At 42.9% G+C, this 20690-nt stretch overlaps 1 protein-coding gene across 1 annotated transcript in view; it reads right to left on the reverse strand.

The window, feature by feature from the left end:
- Window positions 1–645: 645 nt before the first annotated feature.
- The window catches only part of LOC126469862 (serpin A3-1-like), a 150732-nt gene continuing 130687 nt past the window's right edge, over window positions 646–20690 (reverse strand). Inside the window, exon 5 of the mRNA XM_050097172.1 lies at window positions 646–2040. Within this exon, the coding sequence (XP_049953129.1) occupies window positions 747–2040 (1294 nt within the window). The 3' untranslated portion in view covers window positions 646–746. The remainder of the gene's footprint in view (window positions 2041–20690) is intronic.

Below are 20690 nucleotides of genomic sequence, written 5' to 3' on the forward strand. Positions count from 1 at the left end.
AATATCCACGAGCACCTGCTGGACACATAAACTCATTGTCAGACTTCAATTAGTGGTCCTAAACCATAGTCAAATTTATCGCTGCATTTCACTCCTACGGATTCTTTCTTGGGGGGGGGGGGGGGGGGGTCCCCTCGAAATTCCCGGTGCATGAAACTCCAGAAGAAACTGAACTAAAACCAGATGGTAGAGGCCGGAGTTAAATATCTCACTGTGCAACAGTGAACAGGGGGGGGGGGGGGGGGGCTGGGTTGTTTTGGGGGAGGAGACCAGACAGCGAGGTCATCGGTCTCATCGGATTAGGGAAGGACGGGGAAGGAAGTCGGCCGTGCCCTTTCAAAGGAAGCATCCCGGCATTTGCCTGGAGCCATTTAGGGAAATCACGGAAAACCTAAATCAGGATGGCCGGACGCGGGATTGAACCGTCGTCCTCCAGAATGCGAGTCCAGTGTGCTAGCCACTGCACCACCTCGCTCGGAGGAGAACGGGGCTATTTGATAGAGTACGGCAAAATTTTATGGGATGTTTTATGGCGTGAACTGAGACTGGTGGTTCTCGATTTTAACAGTTGCTATGAACTAAAATTTTTGCTAGAAAGTGAAAGTAGTTTACGCCGACAGGAAACTAAATAGTGATTGCCAGTCATCAATTCCTTATCGCAATTTATTCATATCATGATTTTTTGCCATCTGCATAATTTTCATCCAAAAGGTTTTCGACACACACTATTCCAGCTGTTCAGGTCGCTACACAGCAGAAAGCGAGGAACTGGCAGACGTGGGGTCTGTGATGACTCCCCAGAAGATAGGTGCCAGCGTCACCTCGTGCCTGATGAAGAAGAGGAACGGTCTGTTGACGAGGAAGACGACCGAATCTCCCGAGTAGTCGATGGCGGAGACAGTGGCGGCGGCCGCTTCAGTCCCCGTCTCGGTGACTTCCAGCCACGACTGGTGGATGATGTCGTCGATACGGAATCTCGGATCGTCGGAAGCCCCGGTCACGTCCAGCACGAGTTCGCTGGGCGGCCGTGGGCTGCCAGTATTCGATGTTTCTGTTGTCGTTGCCGGACTGCTCTGCCTCGTCGCGGGCTTGAAGCTCGGATCCGGCGGAGTACTGCCCGGTTTCGATACAGTCGTTTTGTTTTGCGTTCGGGTCCACTTAAGCGACAAATCACCCGGTTTTTTGCCGTTGCTGGGAACCGAGGCAGAGTTAATGTAGGGCTTGTAGAAGTCAGTCAGCGCTGCAGCTGTTTCAGTATAACTGTGATTGTTGTTCGCTTTAAAGTACTGTCGTTCCGTTTCAGATAACCTGGCCAACCTGTACTCATCAGAACTGGTGTCGTCCAGCGCCGACATTCTTAAGACATCTGTGCCATTTCCGTGCGTAGCCGTCTGTGTAACTATGATTGATTCATTAACGTGTTCACTATCAACAAGCCGCTCACACTCTAGATGAGATCTATTACAGGAATTGTTTTGTTCCTTTCCTTGTAGCGTTACCACGTTTTCCGAGGTCTTCTCATACTCGTTCTCCTCATCTGGCACCTTCCGTTTCTGCAGCCTCGCAAGAGGTCCACGAAGGCTGAACACCGTCGACAGACTCATTCTCGGCATGACAAGATTGACAACGTGGAGAGTTACTGATTCGATCACGCGGTGCAGTTCCTGTAATGAAAGTTCAGACATGAACTGTCCGATGTCCTCGTGCTTGTCATGTGGCAGGACGAGGTACATAGCAGCCTGCTGGTGTCGATAGGGCAGCGCAACGAGGCTGAAAGTACTGCTGTTGGCGTACATAGCCTCGATGGTGTTGCGCATCAGAGTGACTGGCACAGTGCTGCTGGAGTTGAGGTGGAAAGGTGCCTCTATGCTGACATCCGGGTCAAACGGCTGTTCCCAGCGACCGTTGAAGTAGATACAGTTGGCTAGGACGGCGGCCGTCGTCGGCGGAAGAGGGTGGGACAGGATGCTGTCTATGTGGCCGCGAGTGTGCTCAGACACCCACGCGTTCACACGCCTATGCGCACCCACTGGGTCCCTCCTGCAAGCACAAGAATGGAAATGCGATTTCACAACCAAGGACCTTCGTATAACAAGCAGAATCTACACTACTGGCCATTAAAATTGCTACAACAAGAAGAAATGCAGATGATAAACGGGTATTCATTGTACAAATATATTATACTAGAACTGACATGTGATTACATTTTCAAGCAATTTCCGTGCATAGATCCTCAAAAATCAGTACCGAGAACAACCACCTCTGGCCGTAATAACAGCTTTCATACGCCTGGGCATTGAGTCAAACAGACCTTGGATAGTGTGTACACGTACAGCTGCCCATGCAGCTTCAACACGATACCACAGTTCATCAAGAGTAGGGAATGGCGGATTGTGACGAGCCAGTTGCTCGGCCACCATTGACCAGACGTTATCAATTGGTGAGAGATCTGGAGAATGTGCTGGCCAGGGCAGCAGTCGAACATTTTCTGTATCCAGAAAGGCCCGTACAGGATCTGCAACATGTGGTCATGCATTATCCTGCTGAAATGTAGGGTTTCACAGGGATCGAATGAAGGGTAGAGCCACGGGTCATAACACATCTGAAATGTAACGTCCACTGTTCAAGGTGCCGTCAATGCGAACAAGGGGTGACCGAGACGTGCAACCAGTGGCACCCCTTACCATCACGCCGTGTTATACGCCAGTATGGCGATGACGAATACGCGCTTCCAATGTGCGTTCACCGCGATGTCGCCAAACACGGTTGCGACCATCATGATGCTGTAAACAGAACCTGGATTCATCCGAAAAAACTACGTTTTGCCATTCGTGCACCCAAGTTCGTCGTTGAGTACACCATCGTAGGCGCTCCTGTCTGTGATGCAGCGTCAAGGGTAACCGCAGCCAAGTTCTCCGAGCTGATAGTCCATGCTGCTGCAAACGTCGTCGGACTGTTCGTGCAGGTGGTTGTTGTCTTGCAAACGTCCCCATATGCTGACCCAGGGATAGAGACGTGGCTACACGATCCGTTACAGCCATGCCGAAACGATGCCTGTCATTTCGACTACTAGTGATACGAGGCCGTTGGGATCCAGCACGCCGTTCCGTATTACCCTCTTGAACCCACCGACTGTATCTTCTTGCTAACAGTCATTGGATCTCGACCAACGCGAGCAGCAATGTCGCGATACGATAAACCGCAATCGCGATACGCTACAATCAGACCTTTATCAAAGTCCTCCTCACACGCGTCATCACAACAACGTTTTACCAGGCAACGCCAGTCAACTGCTGTTTGTGTATGACAAATAGGTTAGAAGCTTTCCTCATGTCAGAACGTTTTACGTGTCGCCAACATTGTGTGAATGCTGTGAAAAGCAAATCATTTGCATATCACAGCATCTTCTTCCTGTCGGTTACATTTCGCGTCTGCAGCACATCTTCGTGGTGCAGCAATTTTAATGGCCAATTGTATAGAATGGGATTTTCTTTTAGTATAACTCTTCTGGTTATTTTTTATTTCATTTATGTATGCCTCTCAGTTGCAGGCTATTATCTAGAAAGTTAAAATAGGCCACAAAATTGACATTTTTGTGTACAGTAAGAAATGTCTATAATAATTACTACTACATGGTATTTACATACACAACGAGGGAAATATTTCCTCATACTCCAGCAATACTACAAACACTTCAAAGAAAGAAACCTGATACTAACATAAAGGAATAGAACAAGGATACAGAACTACGTTCTACCACTATAAAAGATACTAGCAAACGTAAATGAAATCCACAAATTTGTACATGATCTACTGAATTACCCAACTGGCCATTAAAATTGCTACACCACGAAAATGACGTGCTACAGACGCGAAATTTAACCGACAGGAAGAAGATGCTGTGATATGCAAATGATTAGCTTTTCAAAGCATTCACACAAGGTTGGCGCCGGTGGCGATACCTACAACGTGCTGACATGAGGAAAGTTTCCAACCGATTTCTCATGCACAAACAGCAGTTTATCGGCGTTGCCTGGTGAAACGTTGTTGTGATGCCTCGTGTCAGGAGGAAAATGCGTACCATCACGTTTCCGACTTTGATAAAGGTCGAATTGTAGCCTATCGCGATTGCAGTTTATCGTATCGCGTCATTGCTGCTCGCGTTGGTCGAGATCCAACGACTGTTAGCAAGAAGATATAGTCGGTGGGTTCAGGAGTGTAATACGGAACGCCGTGCTGGATCCCACCGGCCTCGTATCACTAGTAGTCGAAATGACAGGCATCTGATACGCATGGCTGTAACGGATCGTGGAGCCACGTCTCGATCCCTGGGTCAATATATGGGGACGTTTGCAAGACAACAACCACCTGCACGAAGAGTTTGTCGACGTTTGCAGCAGCATGGACTATCAGCTCGGAGACCATGGCTGTGGTTACCCTTGATGCTGCATCACAGACAGGACTGCCTACGATGGTGTACTCAACGACGAACCTGGGTGCACGAATGGATGAATCCAGGTTCTGTTTATAGCATCATTATGGTCGCATCCGTGTTTGGCGACATCGCGGTGAACGCACATTGGAAGCGTGTATTCGTCATCGCCATACTGGCGTATAACCCGGCGTGATGGTAAGGGGTGCCATTGGTTGCACGTCTCGGTCACCCCTTGTTCGCATTGACGGCACCTTGAACAGTGGACGTTACATTTCAGATGTGTTACGACCCGTGGCTCTACCCTTCATTCGATCCTTGCGAAACCCTACATTTCAGCAGGATAATGCACGACCGCATGTTGCAGGTCCTATACGGGCCTTCCTGGATACAGAAAATGTTCGACTGCTGCCCTGGCCAGCACATTCTCCAATCTCTCACCAATTGATAACGTCTGGTCAATGGTGGCCGATCAACTGGCTCGTCACAACACGCCATTCACTTCTCTTGATGAACTGTGGTATCGTGTTGAAGCTGCATGGGCAGCTGTACGTGTACACACCATCCAAGGTCTGTTTGACTCTATGCCCAGGCGTATCAAGGCCGTTATTACGGCTAGAGGTGGTTGTTCTGGGTACTGATTTCTCAGGATCTATGCACGGAAATTGCGTGAAAATGTAATCACATGTCAGTTCTAGTATAATATATTTGTCCAATGAATATCCGTTTATCATCTGCATTTCTTCTTGTTGTAGCAATTATAATGGCTAGTAGTGTACTTTATTTTACAAACCGGTTTGAACTAACTAACGTCTTCAGAGAGGTACAATTTCGTGAGCTCCACTGTAAAAAACATTGGCCGCCAAGTGTGAGACACAGAAACAGAGTAAATATTTCTTTGACAGTGGAATGGTAATACAGTTAAAAAGGTAAAAGTTAAACAGTAAATATATATAAAGGGAACGTGCAAGAAAATACAGTAACACTAACCGAGAAAAATCACTGCTTACACAAAAACTTAAATTAAATTAACAGTTGTAATAAAATAAAATTGATATTCGATAAGAGTACTGAAGATCAGCTTAAAAAGGCATTACATACGAAAAGCGATACAGAAACAGAGCAAAACATTGAAATCACAGTTTTAACAACAGCATATTTACACCGTGCGTCCGCTGTCTCTCCGCAGCGGGAAGCCTTGCGTGTCTCGGCTTGCAGTGCGCGTAAGGTTGGCAGCGCATTCAAATCTCTCGCCCTGCAGTGGTAGCAGTAGCGCGTGTGCGTTGCTGCTATTAGTTGTGTTATTGTCTACTTCTTGCGTAAGCTAAGTCTAGTGAGAATGTTTAGTATTGCAGATAGAGCTTGTTTAGTGGAAGATGTTTTCCGTGCAGAAGGAAACTTTACGGAGAATGTGACGCGACATTTTCCTGCTTCGAGTAGTCCCCATCGTGACACTGTATGCGATTTATTTCGCTAAGTCCAGACAACGGGTTCTGTTCATGATGCACCACGGACTGGTAGGACCACAGTTTTAACAAAATGGAAGATTGACGACATTTCAGACATATTATTGCGGCGTCCAACAAAATCAGCGACAAGATTATTGCAAGAGGCTAAAGTCTCACGTATGACAGCACTTAAGGCCGTAAACAATGAACTGGAGATGTACTCGTATAAAATTACTGCTGTGCAATAATTGCAACGTATGGCCCACGAGAAACGAATAGCGTATTGAGAATTGAGACTTGTTGCAGCTATTTGCTAACCGACATGGACTTGGTGTTTCAGATCGAACCTTTTTCACTGGTGCAGCTTGGTTTCACCTGTCAGACTACATTCATTCCCTAAATTCACGAATTTGGTCATCTGCAAATCCACATACCATAAGAGAAACGGATACCTCTGTGACAGCGCACATAGCCGCAGAAACAATTGTGGCAGTTGAAATTGTAGAAAACAAGTCTCGTTACTAAAATTAGTGTCATTTCTGAAGGGATGAGTAAAAAAGGTAAGTTTTGTTTCCCTTTATTATCTTTTTTAAATATAATATACACAAGCTCCGAATATTGTATTTAATGTGTAATGCCTTTGTTTTTTCTCCCACCAGTGAACTTATAAGTGTCTATCAATTTAAACCAATTGCCTTGCTTAAAGGCTTTTGTGTTGAATGCAGGTGTTGTGATATTTTTTCTCATTTCTTTCCAATAACAGATTCATATGTAAGTGTGCTAAAGAACTGTTTTATTACCTTCCTTAGTGCAGTTTATTTTTTTCACATTTTTCTTTTTTATTTCATTGGGGATGGGGATATAACTATTTGGATTTTAAGAAAATTAGGAAAATTAGTCTTACAAATTTGGAAAAATTTGTGACAATTTTTTTCTGTATATAGATAAAACAAACTCATGAACCATCGAAAATCTGTATCAAACTTACAGTTATGTGTAATAAAGGAACACAAATTCAGCTCATCGTTGTGGCAGATAAATTTAACGGTACTTTCTCTGTCTTTGACTTCTTGTCACAATGTTGTCCTGAGCTGGGGTAAACTTCGTAACAAATAATATTCCATATTACGAATACCTCATTGCACATAAGAACATTACATCTGTCAAAATTAAAAGATAAAGTTACAAAATTCCAAGTACCAGTATGTGGAAATCAAACGTCGCAGGACATACTCGTATATGTTACGTTACAAGAAGCGCTGAAAGTGTCAGAAAGTTGCCCATATTTACGGTATTTAGTATTTACTCTCAAAGGGTCTTTATTCCATAAACATTGTTCAGAATTTCCCTCGAATATTTAAGTCAAAACTGGACTAGGAGCAAACTCCACAGCTTAGCCATCTAATAATCTATAGTGAGTCCCTTAAACGATTTTCCAACTACTAGTACTTCTGTTGGTATCAATACTTCTGTAACTAAAGTCAGCCCGCCTCTATGCTTATTCATTCATTAGCAAACATCAAAACTACAGCACGTTGTTTCTGTTGCCAGATCCGCCATGAAACCACCTCGGTCAACAGCCATCGTCTGCTGGATTCTTTGGGTGTAGGGCTGCACGTCAGCAGCGTCTCCAGTGTCACATTCGATTCAACGCGTCACCGTAGCTTCTTAGAATCTACATTTCCGTAAACACTTGCACCAACGTGATGAGCAGTTTTCAGGACAGTTTCATTCCGCGGTCGCCAACGCAGTTGCCTCCGCTGCGTTTATACGGAATGTTGTCTTGCAGGAATGGCAGCATGCTCACGTGTGGCTGAATGCCTCGTACAGTTTTCCAGAAGCTCATCTCGTTGCACTGTTCTGATTAACGAAGCTGGTTTCACAGACTGTAACCAATGGGCCCAAACCCCCGCACCTTATTTTACATCTAACGACAATACAGATTAGTAGAACGCCATAATTTTTATCAAGAGAAGTCTTAATTCCTGTCTGCGATTTTTATAATTTCGTGTATCAAGTTTTTACTTTTTTCCCTGCATTCTCTGTTTCTCTGTAGGATGTGTGAAATTACGACGTTCATATGGAAAAACTCCTAAATTTCTCGTTACTAAACTTCTAAGAGCTACACTGATAAATTTTATACTAGGAATTCTTGCTCCGTCCGTTTTCAGCAGGAGGTAAGTAGTTTCGTTAGTTCAAAAAATGGTTCAAATTGGTCTGAGCACTATGGGACTTAACATCTGTGGTCATCAGTCCCCTAGAACTTAGAACTACTTAAGCCTAACTAACCTAAGGACATCACACACATCCATGCCCGAGGCAGGATTCGAACCTGTGACCGTAGCAGTTGCGCGGTTCCGGACTGAGCGCCTAGAACCGGTAGACCACCGCGGCCGGCAGTTTCGTTAGTTGCTACTGATAATCTGACACTTCGAAATCATACGAAGAACACGTCATCTGCTAATGTTACAGTCTATACACATTACCGCTGCAGTGTAACTTCTCTTGCATGGACTCTAATGCAACACCCCATAACTTTGGGCAACTACTGATCCCTTCTGACTACTCGAAAAACCTCGTCATAATTGGACGTAAAAATAGACAAATCAGCTACAGAGGAAAACATTTTTTGTCACGGCGACCGTGATGATGACCGTCAGTGACAGGAGACAAAATGGTGGTGTCTGCAAAACATCATGACGCGGTCAAACAGTGAAATCAATTATACTGAACCGGACTCTACCGACAGCGCCTAAGGTCACATGTAGTTTAATCTCCTCTGTTTCTTGTCTTTGTACTTTTATATGCATTTTTGTTCAAAACTCTTTGTTAGTTTCGCTATGAACAGATTAGAAGTTGAACACTATCACCGACACTGGTTTTCATAAAACAAGAAAGAGTCACATAGAGAAACGTGCAAATGTTGATCGAACCTACCGGTTGAAAAAGTGTAACAGCACGCCTCTGATCTGCTTCAATGTTTTACTTTAATCCGACATAGTATGGATTCCAAACACAAGAGCTGCACTCATAAACGGCACACAAAAGTGTTCTTTAGGCCGTCTTCTTTACATACCAGTTACACTTCCCTAGAATTATCCCAGCAAACCGAATTCGAATATTCTTCCTCCGCACCTCTGACCTTACATGCTCGTTCCATTCGTGTCTCTTTGCGACGCGCCTAAACATTTAATCGACGTGTCTGTGTCAAGTAGCATACCACTAATACTACATTCGATCTTTACAGGAATGTTTTTCCTCGTCTTTTGAATTGACTTACAATTTTACGCAGTTAGAGCAAGCTGCCATTCATCACACAAAATATAAGGCATTCTGTACTTATCCTTCTACAATCAACGACAATACTTTTCCGCACACTACAGCGTCAAAATTCGCAGATTGCCGCTCGCTGTATCAGCCGCTGATGAAAACTCGTCGCCAAGGACAACGGACTGGGTTCTATTCCCTAAACAGTCTGCGAGCCACTCAAACATCTAACAACCTATTCCGAATGCTCGGAACTTCGTTAACAGTTTGCAGTGGGACGCTGTTCCAGTCAATTTCCGCAGATCCAGGAATATAGAATTTGCGTAATGCCATTGATCCATGTTTTCGCAAGATATCGTGCGAGAAAAGGGCACGTTGAGCTTCATTCGGACTTAAAAAATATGCTCAAGAATTGTGCAGCAAACAGACCTTTAGGACCGTGGTCAGCAATTTTATGTGTCCGTTCTTTCACTACTCTTATACCCGGGAGTCACCTGTGCTTTTTTCCAATCTCCTGGGACTTGCGCTGTGCGGGATATTCGTGGTAATTACGAGGTAATTGAGGGGCCAAGCCGAAGAGTACCCTTTGTAAAACCAAATTGGGATGTCTTATGGACCTGGCGACTCACGTGTTTTCAACTCTTTCAGCTGTTTTACAAGGCAGGGGATGGCTACTTCTATGTTCCTCCATACGGGAGTCTGTGCGATGGTCAAACCATGGTATCTCTGTACGATTCTCCTCTCTGAATAATTTATAAACACGTACTTTAATACTCCAGGAGTTCTTTTGCTGTCTTCTGTCGAACACACTGGAATGGTCGACGAGTAACTGAATGGAAGCCTTCCACCTACTTAGCGATATTACACGAAACTATAATTTTTAAAGATTCTCAGCAAGATCGTTGCTAACGTACGACGGTGAAAATTGTATGTCTCACGCACCTATCTCTTTAGACTCACTAATTTCTGATAACTTTCGTCTAGCGACATTTGTGCGTTCTTTTTCTGAACAGAAGTAGATTATGTCCCTTCTAAGTAGGCCGTTAACAAATGCTTATCTGATGTTTACAACATAAAAATTCTCCTAGACATTTTAATGTATTTGTTAACGACAGTGACCATCGAGGCTACGATGACGTCTTAATGGCTAATCCCTGTCTCTATACAGACAACTTCGATGAGGTCAGACCTGTTCATATCTACGAGTTCTAAAATATTCCAACTACGTTTGGGTAGTCGAACTAGTTACTCAAGACGGTTGTCGGAGAAAGACTTTCTGTCTGTACCACCTACAATGAATCCATATACCTCTCAGTCTATATTCGGCAGACTAAAGTCGCTTCCAGCTGATATCGCATAATTGGGTTAATTCGGCGTTACTGAGCGGAGACTTACTTTGAATCATTCTACAACAATCCCAGTGAAAATGGATGCCAGTAAAGACATCCTTTAATTAATTTGAGTTTACCAAGGGTGGTTACTCGCGTCCAGATAACTTTGCAATCGGACTCAGTTTTACCGATTGCCATGCACATGCCCCCTCTTATGTTGTCTAACCAGTCCTTTCGCTATACGTCTGAAGCACTTTAAATATTTGGGAGCTGTCTGCTTCGGACTGCATCCAGCTGTCTGTTCCGTGTATAGTCTGAGCGCTACAGCTCTCTCAGAGGGCGATAAATTGCGAGACTTCGTCACGAATTCTATGGCAATATATTGTTAAAATATTGACATTCAAGGCGTGTTTTCTTTGTACGCTGCTCTCGGCATATTAACTGGTGATCTTTCATCAAATGGCTTCAAAGTAACGTCTAGACTAAAAAGAAGCGACACTACGTATCTTCATTCTCCTAACGCAAGACCAGACATCTACAGGAAATCTAGTCTTAATGTTTCTTGTTCTTCTAAACTAACCGAAATAAAATCAACCTTTTTACATATAACAATGCGCATCCCGAATCAAACCTATAAATCACACTAACTAGTGGTACACAGAAAATTTCTCCTGTAGGTACTTATCAAAACAGCCATCCAGGAACATTTGGTAGTGAAATTCAGTGTTTGGTACAGAGAAATAATGACTGTGAAAATTGGCATCTTACGCAAGTGCGTAATAGTTGTTAATATTTCACAGTCACATTAACGTATCGTAAAATTAATGAATAAGGATATCATTATCAGTTAACCATAATATCTTCTGTCGTTCGCTATGGTTGAAGAACAATAAAAGTCACTTTACTATAAATCTAAGACAACTTTTAGGTGCACACATTCGCAATCAGTGATTAGTTATATTATATTAAATAATGTTATAAGGCTTCTGCGTTTCGCTTGTGGAAACGAAAGGCAGGACCGCCTTTTCCGTTCGCGACGAAAGTCGCAATAGCGACAACCACATCCGCTGCTCCGAAAAAATATCCCTACGGTCTTTCTTACAAGGAAATCTGACACACCAAATCACTTTTCCTGTCAGTGTCGACAAAACAACGACAGACATAATGTTTCAGGTCCTCGCCGACAAATGGTGTGATACGAAAGGTCACACACAGAGGAGAATTTCTTGTTATCGATCATTTAATTTTTTATCGTTTGTGAATTATATGCATGAGACGTCTGTACGGTTCTGCGAATGAATAACAACTGTTCCACAGAAACTGCACTGTAGTGGAGATACCTTGGAATAAGTTTACCAAAGACGTCAAACAGTATGTCGGGAGTCTCTTTACTCGCATGAACGAGCTCAGAACGCTTGCGACGTGTCGGGTGACTGCATCAAGTCGTGAAACACATTACACATTCGGACAATCACTCAAAAAAATGGTTCAAATGGCTCTAAACACTATGGGACTTAACATCTGAGGTCCCCTAGACTTATAACTATTTAAACCTAACTAACCTAAGGACATCACACACATCCATGCCCGCGGCAGGATTCGAACCTGCGACCGTAGCAGCAGCGCGTTTCCGGACTGAAGTGCCCAGAACCGCTCGGCCACAGCGGACGGCGACAATCCCTCACCCGTGGCGGGTAATGGAATAACTTGTTTCAAAGTCTTAGTATGTCCTCAAAAGAAATTCTTGTTAAATTCGCGAATGTGTCACATAACATGTAACCTTCGGCCTATGTACACATTCCGTTAATCTTATTTGCAACTCATTACGATGTAGAATATCTGTGAATTTACAAATACATATTTTCTAAGTAAAAATGAATAGACGTTGACCATTTACATATCAGGATTTTTAATTAATTTACAATAAAATTTGATAAATTTAAACCAACTACAATCAAATATTATTATTTATACATATACCTCTTTATGAACTAAAAGTTGCCAAGTAACAGTGATTTCAAGTTCTTCTTAAAACTGTTCTCTTGTCTTCCAGCGTCTTTAACTCATAATGCTGGTGATCAACTACCCCAAAGTTTATAGCTAGCCGCATTTACAGCGAAACTACTAAGTGTGTGTCATGCTGAAAGCCGAGGTTGTTGTGAACGACGAGTGGTACTACTTACAACCGTTGCCTACGTGTGGTACACACATAGTGATAGAAAGACGCTCTAGTTAACAGTGGGGGCTGAAGTACTAATTTTACAAAATGGCTACCAATTCGTCCAGCCCACATGTTCATGAGAAACCTTGGTTGGTGAGACAGAACAGCAATCTCAGGAGGGTCTTGATTGTCCGAGATTTCCGACTGTTAAAAAAATAACTGTCATGTGTAAAATCGATTTATTCTGTGCTTAATTTGTGTGTGTGTGTGTGTGTGTGTGTGTGTGTGTGTGTGTAGCACCTTTAAAATAGTCATGAAGAACTAATCCACAAAGTTTAAACCAAGAGCGCAATCAGATCGCACTAGTACCTTAATCTTCTGAAGGAAAGGTCGGGGAAGAAGGCCAGTGTTCACTCTGTCTGCTAGCCGGGGGGTCTCATCCGAGATGTGGAGGAGGCCCTGCCGGCGGCGATAGAGAGCAAAAAATGGTTCAAATGGCTCTGAGCACTATGGGACTTAACATTTATGATCATCAGTCCCTATAACTTAGAACTACTTAAACGTAACTAAGCTAAGGACATCACACAACACCCAGTCATTACGAGGCAGAGAAAATCCCTGACCCCGCCGGGAATTGAACCCGGGAACCCGGGCGAGGGAAGCGAGACGCTACCGCACGACCACGAGCTGCGGACACTCACTCACTCTCTCTCTCTCTCTCTCTCTCTCTCCCTCTCCCTCCCCCCTCCCCCCTCCCCCCTCTCCCCCCCCTCGTTGCCACCGCCCCAACGCAATTCACACACACACACACACACACACACACACACACACACACACACACAAACACACATACACACACACACACACACACAAGGAGTGGACAAAAATATGGAAACCAGTTAGCATGCGTATCCAGTCGTCTAGGAGTAGATAAATACAGGTCCTTTATAGTTTCCAGGGGGATATTATACCATTCTTCCAGCAAGGTAATCTCAAGTCCAGCTAACGATGATGGAGGTGGATAACATTCACGCACCCTTCTCTCCAAAGCTGACCACACAGGCTCAAGAATACTAGGATCTGCTGACTGTGGTGGCCAGGGAAGATGTGACAATTCATCCTCGTGTTCACAAAACCAGTCCTGGACGACGTAAACTGCGTGAAATGCGTCCCTGTTCGTTTGGCGCTCAGCATTACCACTGGGGATCAAACACTGTGCCATGGGATGGACCTACTCAACCATAATGTTGACATAATCCTTGGCAGTAATGCTGCCTTGCTAAATAACCATAGGTCCCATGGAATACCACGGTACGGCTGACTAAATCATCACCGAACTGCCGTCATTTTTCACTCTTGGGGCGTAAACTCGGCCTTATTTTGGAAACAGTATGAAGCAAGACTCATCCGACCAAATAACCTTCTTCCGCTGCTCCATACCCCACATTTTATGCCTTCGGCACATTTTCATCCCTGATGAATGATTTTGGAATTCCATCCTGCTCTGCAATTCCCTGGTTACGGAGCTCTCTTCGTGTTCCTTTGGTGCTGACAGGATTCATGAGTGCGACATTTAGTTCAGCAGTAACTTTTGCAACTGTCATCCACTTATTTTTCGTCATCGTCCTCTTCAATGATCGTCTGTCACTATCGTTTAATAAACACTTTCGTCCACATTGTGACAAAGCGGATGATGTTTTCCCATTTTTGCTTTATGAGGTACAAATCTTCAATAGGTGCCTTTTGAAATACCAAATACTTCGGCTTCCTTGGTTACGGAAGCACCCACTATAAGAGCACAACCAATTTTCCCACGCTAGATTTCACATACTTTCGACATAATGCACTCAAAAATACAGAGAACGCTGTTCTCACCACGACTGAGACGTACGGCCTGTTGAGGACATTGCACAGGTGCCGTTCATCGTCAAATACAACAGAACAATATGCAAGTTTGGCTAGTATCTGTATTTGTGTTCAAGAATGCATTTCTGGCGGTGTTTCCATATTTTAGTCGAGCCCCTCTGTATACCGACTAATAATTTAAATTAAGTGTTTTATCAAATACAAACACCGCTGCCAGTATCACTGTGTTATGCCTATGTTATTTCGACTCGAAAACTCCTGATAGACTATCATTTTTTATTTCATTTTACAGAAAGTGTGTGTACAGTAAAAAAGGTTCAGAAAAGCAGACTGTGACCTCTGAAAGGTATTAGTTGCCTAACATTTGTCGTAAAAGCTTCCACACAACTTTGACCCACGAACAAATACTTTTTAATCTTCCGCCGTCAGATAGTGCCACATGTTACCCAGAGAAGCCGTACTTGAATAAAACCCCTTGAAGATGGATCTATAATCCTCGGCTATGCGTAATGAAAATATCAACAAAAAGACTGATTACAGTTACTTATTTATTTATATCTAACCGCCGGCCGTTGTGGCCGAACGGTTCTAGGCGCTTCAGTCTGGAACCGCGCGACTGATGCGGTCGCAGGATCGAATCCTGTCTCTGGCTTGGATGTGTGTGATGTCCTTAGGTTGAAGTAGTTCTAAGTTCTAGGGGACTGATGACCTCAGATGTTAAGTTCCATAGTGCTCAGAGCCATTTTTATACCTAACCCAAGAGGCACTTAAATTGTAACTCATGGTTCAAACGTTTTTCCAAGGCTAGGGTATTTGATAACGCCCTGTTTCAAGAAAATATGGTTTTGTATCCATCAATGGCAATAAATTATTTTTGAAAATACCTTTCCTTCTCATGCCGTTCGGTAAGTCAGCCCTGATCAGATGTTCTGGGCGACTTTTCGAGCTCCCCCATTTCCTAAACCTCACCAGACCTTTTTCTTCACCACTCTTTCTTTCCCTTCAATTTTTCTGGTGAAAGAAGAAGCCAGTTTCCGAAAGATTGCTGCTTTCAATGCCTTTATGTGTGTGTTCTCCTGCCTCCGATTGGTGAGTAGATTCATTATATTTGTTCCGTATCCAGGATGTCTGTGCAAAAGCTACTTCCACGAATCGGATAACAATGCAGAAAGAAGTGGGGAGTCATGTGGCAGGAATAGAGCGGCTAAGCGTCCACTGAAGCGCGACGAGGCGTGAGGTACGATAATGTGCCTGCGGCCGTGACGCCCGAGGGCTAGTCTGTAGCGAGTAATCGATACCTGCCACACTCGTGCTCTACAACCGACGGAAATCGATTTAGGTGTGGAAATAATTACTGTGCTAAAGTACTAGAAGCGTACCATTGACCTCACATGCCCAATTTTCAATAACCTTGATAGGTTCCTCTTCTTTAACTTCTAATCAATACCACGACCTCAAATTTCTCAAGCTTTTCATCTATCACTAGTATTTGCATTTTCGTGAGTGACCGTGAGCACATGCGGTTAACTCACTAAAATATTTTTCACGAAATCATAAGTGATTTTGCCCACAAATATTCTTCCCTCGCCTACTCTATGATAAAGAAATTCAGAAATATGGTGATTTAACATACCTTTTATCTAATACAGTTTTGCCCAACTAACATACTTACATATAAAAGATATAGAAGAATGTACGTCAATGGATGTTTAGTTTAGGGTCCAATACCATGACGTGGATGTTTACGTGTCGAAAAAATTTATGATAATTAAGTTGCGCTGAAGACATAACTTCTAAAAAAACCACACTGAATGTTTCTAAACTGAAGTAGTACTGTAGACAACTGTAAAGTCAACATAAAATGATGCATCTGGTATGAGGTCTTCTCTTATATTTCGTAGCAACTGACAGTTCTTTTTTGCGTCTTCAGCTTTCTATTGGCGTAGCCTATGAAGCGTATTTATGTGTTACGACTAGCTGTATCGCTTTTGTTGGCCCGTTGAGACAGAATTATAGCTAAGAGCATGTCTCTAACGCAGTAGGGAGCTACATTGCAGTCCTCAGGGACACTGCACAATTTATGCAAATTCTCTTCGCAGCGTCAGTGGCGTATCTGGCGGGGTGTGGGCCTATAGTTCCCAAGTTTAGCAGACGCATTCGCATCACCCGCGAATAGTCGTACTCCGTAATCGTACAGAAACAACGATGAGCTTGAGGGAAACTAAACGTAACTAGGGAATTCCTTGTATATTTCGCGTAAACAGCATCATAAATAAAAAGTTCATTGTTACAGAAAATACAAACTCACGTCATTTATAACTAGCCGATCCGGAAATATGGCAGTACGCACTGATGTAAGAAAGTACTCTACATCTGTGAATCTATTTCATGAAATAAAAATAATATCTTCTGCATTGTTAGAGTACGAAACATAGAAGCAGATTGTGCCCTGAGAACAGCGTAATTTTGGTTTAGGGATGATTATCCTTATTTACTGATAAATTGCAGATTAACAGAAGCTGTCAAAACCGCCTAGCGTCAAGATTACGCTTAGTATCATAAAACTAAGAAACATACGTGTACCAAACAAAAAATATTAAATGCAAATGGATTTTGTTGTGCCACTATGACGACGACATACACTAATTAATCCTGTAAATCACAGTTAGTTTCCGGAATTTCTAAATCTGGATGTCATAAAATGTACTCCTGTCATGTAAAGCCCCTTTTTAAATAAGAGTAATTGCAGCGTTAGAGGCACTGTTCTTGTTGTTGTTGTGGTCTCCAGTCCTGAGACTGGTTTGATGCAGCTCTCCATGCTACTCTATCCTGTGCAAGCTTCTTCATCTTCAAGTACCTACTGCAACCTACATCCTTCTGAATCTGCTTAGTGTATTCATCTCTTGGTCCCCCTCTACGATTTTTACCCTCCACGCTGCCCCCCAATACTAAATTTGTGATCCCTTGATGCCTCAGAACATGTCCTACCAACCGATCCCTTCTTCTAGTCAAGTTGTGCCACAAACTTCTCTTCTCCCCAATCCTATTCAATACCTCCTCATTAGTTATGTGATCTACCAATCTAATCTTCAGCATTCTTCTGTAGCACCATATTTCGAAAGCTTCTATTCTCTTCTTGTCCAAATTATTTATCGTCCATGTTTCACTTCCATATATGCCTACACTCCATACAAATACTTTCAGAAACGACTTCCTGACACTTAAATCTATACTCAAAGTAAACAAATGTCTCTTCCTCAGAAACGCTTTTCTTGCCATTGCCAGTCTACATTTTATATCCCCTCTACTTCGACCATCATCAGTTATTTTGCTACCCAAATAGCAAAACTCCTTTACTACTTTAAGTGTCTCATTTCCTAATCTAATTCCCTCAGCATCAGCCGACTTAATTCGACTACATTCCATTACCCTCGTTTTGCTTTTGTTGATGTTCATCTTATATCCTCCTTTAAAGACACTATCCATTCCGTTCAACTGCTCTTCCAAGTCCTTTGCAGTCTCTGACAGAATTACAATGTCATCGCCAAACTTCAAAGTTTTTATTACTTCTCCATGGATTTTAATACCTACTCCGAATTTTTCTTTTGTTTCCTTCACTGCTTGCGCAATATAAAGATTGAATAACATCGGGGGAAGGCTACAACTCTGTCTCACTCCTTTCCCAACCACTGCTTCCCTTTCATGCCCCTCGACTCTTATAACTGCCATTTGGTTTCTGTACAAATTGTAAATAGCCTTTCGCTCCCAGTATTTTACCCCTGCCACCTTCAGAATTTGAAAGAGAGCATTCCAGTCAATATTGTCAAACGTTTTCTCTAAGTCTACAAATGCTAGAAACGTAGGTTTGCCTTTCCTTAATCTAGCTTCTAAGATGAGTCGTAGCGTCAGTATTGCCTCACGTGTTCCAATGTTTCTACGGAATCCAAACTGATCTTCCCCGAGGTTGGCTTCTACTAGTTTTTCCATTCGTCTGTAAAGAATTCGCGTTAGTATTTTGCAGCTGTGGCTTATTAAACTGATTGTTCGGCAATTTTCACATCTGTCAACACCTGCTTTCTTTGGGATTGGAATTATTATATTCTTCTTGAAGTCTGAGGGTATTTAGCCTACCAGGCGAGATTTACCGTCCAAAAACACACTTAACAGTTGCGAACGCGGCATGCTGAATCATCGATAACATATAACTGAAAAACGGAAGAGAAGAAATCAGTACAGGTGCGCCCTTCACTGAAACCTCTTTAAAGGAAAATTTGCAAGCGCGAACTGAGAGATTAAACTGACGGCTAAGAAAGCTCTGTATATTTTAAAACTTAGTGTATGTATTTGCAATATCTTCGAAACTACTGAACCGATTTCAGCTAGACTTGGTACAATTATCACTTGCTATACAGAAAGAAGCTCTGTGGAGTCAAGAACCACCCGCCTCTAAAAGCGGTGGGGCTGAAAAAGAAGCGTAACACACCGCTCGCAAGTCCCTAGACTTTATTCATCCAGTATCTGAGAATGACACTAGTTAGCTACTTGCAACAAACTTTTTGCCGCAAACACTCTCCACAAAATTACGAAATGAAGAAAGTTTATAGCTTACTACATTTTATCTGTTCATGTAGCAAAACTGTCACATCAGGTGATGATGTTTGGTTTGTGGGGCGCTCAACTGCCCTGTCATCATAGCCCGTACGAAGTCCCAATTTTTACACAGTCCAATGATTAAGTCAATCCAATCTAGAAACTGTTACGAATGATGATGATGAAATGATGAGGACAACACAAACACCCAGGCCCCAGGCACAGAAAATCCCCAACCCAGCCGATAATCGAACTCGAGATCACGACATCCAGAAGCAGAAACGCTAGTCACTAGACCACGAGTTGCGGAGTACCGCATCAGGCATAACGTTTTAATGTCTTCCTTCTTTACAACTAACTGTGTTCTCAACATATTTTTCAGGCAGTATCTATATATGTTGGTGTTGAGGGCCAGTGTGCCGGCCTGCCTGGATGAGGTTTTTAGGCGGTTTTCCACATCCCAATATTTAAATACATGACTGTTCCCCACGTCCCGCCATAGTTGCACGACTCGCAGACATCTGAACACGTTCACACGCTTCCATGGACGCAGACAGCTGGGGTAGACTAATTCTGCCCTGGGGGGGGGGGGGGGGGGGGTATGGGGTGGCGGCAGGAAGGGCATCCGACCACCCCTTAACATTAACCTTGCCAAATCCGATCCTAACCACGCCGACATTGCGAGAACCATGGGATAAAGGTGCAAGCGAAAGAAAGAAAGAAGATCTACATTTGTCACTACATGTGCTTGAAAAATCATATCATTGCACCACACATAATGGATGAGATATTACGTCATAAACACTGACATGCGTGAAAAACTGCTGCATCAAGCATGACGTTTTAATTTATGACTTGTTTACTACTAACTCTACTCGCAACACATTTTGTAGGCAATAGTCACACATACCACAGAATATATCAGCAAGATTACATCAGTGTACGACACATGGTTCAGGAGACATGACATATCAGACACGGAGATGGACAAAAACTAGTTTATCTTATGACCGAGTTCAAATTACCCGGACAATACTCATCCAGTGTTTGTTAATGAGAGCACCTAGCCACTTCCAATAAATTTTAAACATAATTTCAAATCTTTTCAAATTCTTTCTCACTTCATACCTTACCTAAACTATTTAACATGTTAACTGACTTATAATCAGAAGTTCAAAGTTGTATTGTGCAATGGAGTTCGATTCTTTAAGGAATCCTGGGTTTACTGGTTATTTGGTATCTGGAAAGAAGCACTGTGGGGTTACGAAGCACCATCATTCCGCAGGGGTGGTAGTAAAAATGTGAGGACAAAGAAAAAAAGAAGCATAAATATCAGTGATATCCCATATATATATATATATATATATATATATATATATATATATATATATATAATGAAAATGCGGTCTGTAAGCTTTTTTGTATAATATGTATTTTTTTATCATTTGTATGCCATATTCGGATCAAAAGAAACCGTTTTATTCCAAGACTACCATTGTTTCTCCAGAATACCTAAAGATCAATTAGAGGCGACAGAGTTTCGTAAATATCTACAAAAGCGTGAAAGCTCTGGAATACATTCAAATAATTTCTGT

This window comes from Schistocerca serialis, chromosome 3 (genome assembly GCF_023864345.2).
Source record: "Schistocerca serialis cubense isolate TAMUIC-IGC-003099 chromosome 3, iqSchSeri2.2, whole genome shotgun sequence".
NCBI classification, from domain to species: domain Eukaryota; kingdom Metazoa; phylum Arthropoda; class Insecta; order Orthoptera; family Acrididae; genus Schistocerca; species Schistocerca serialis.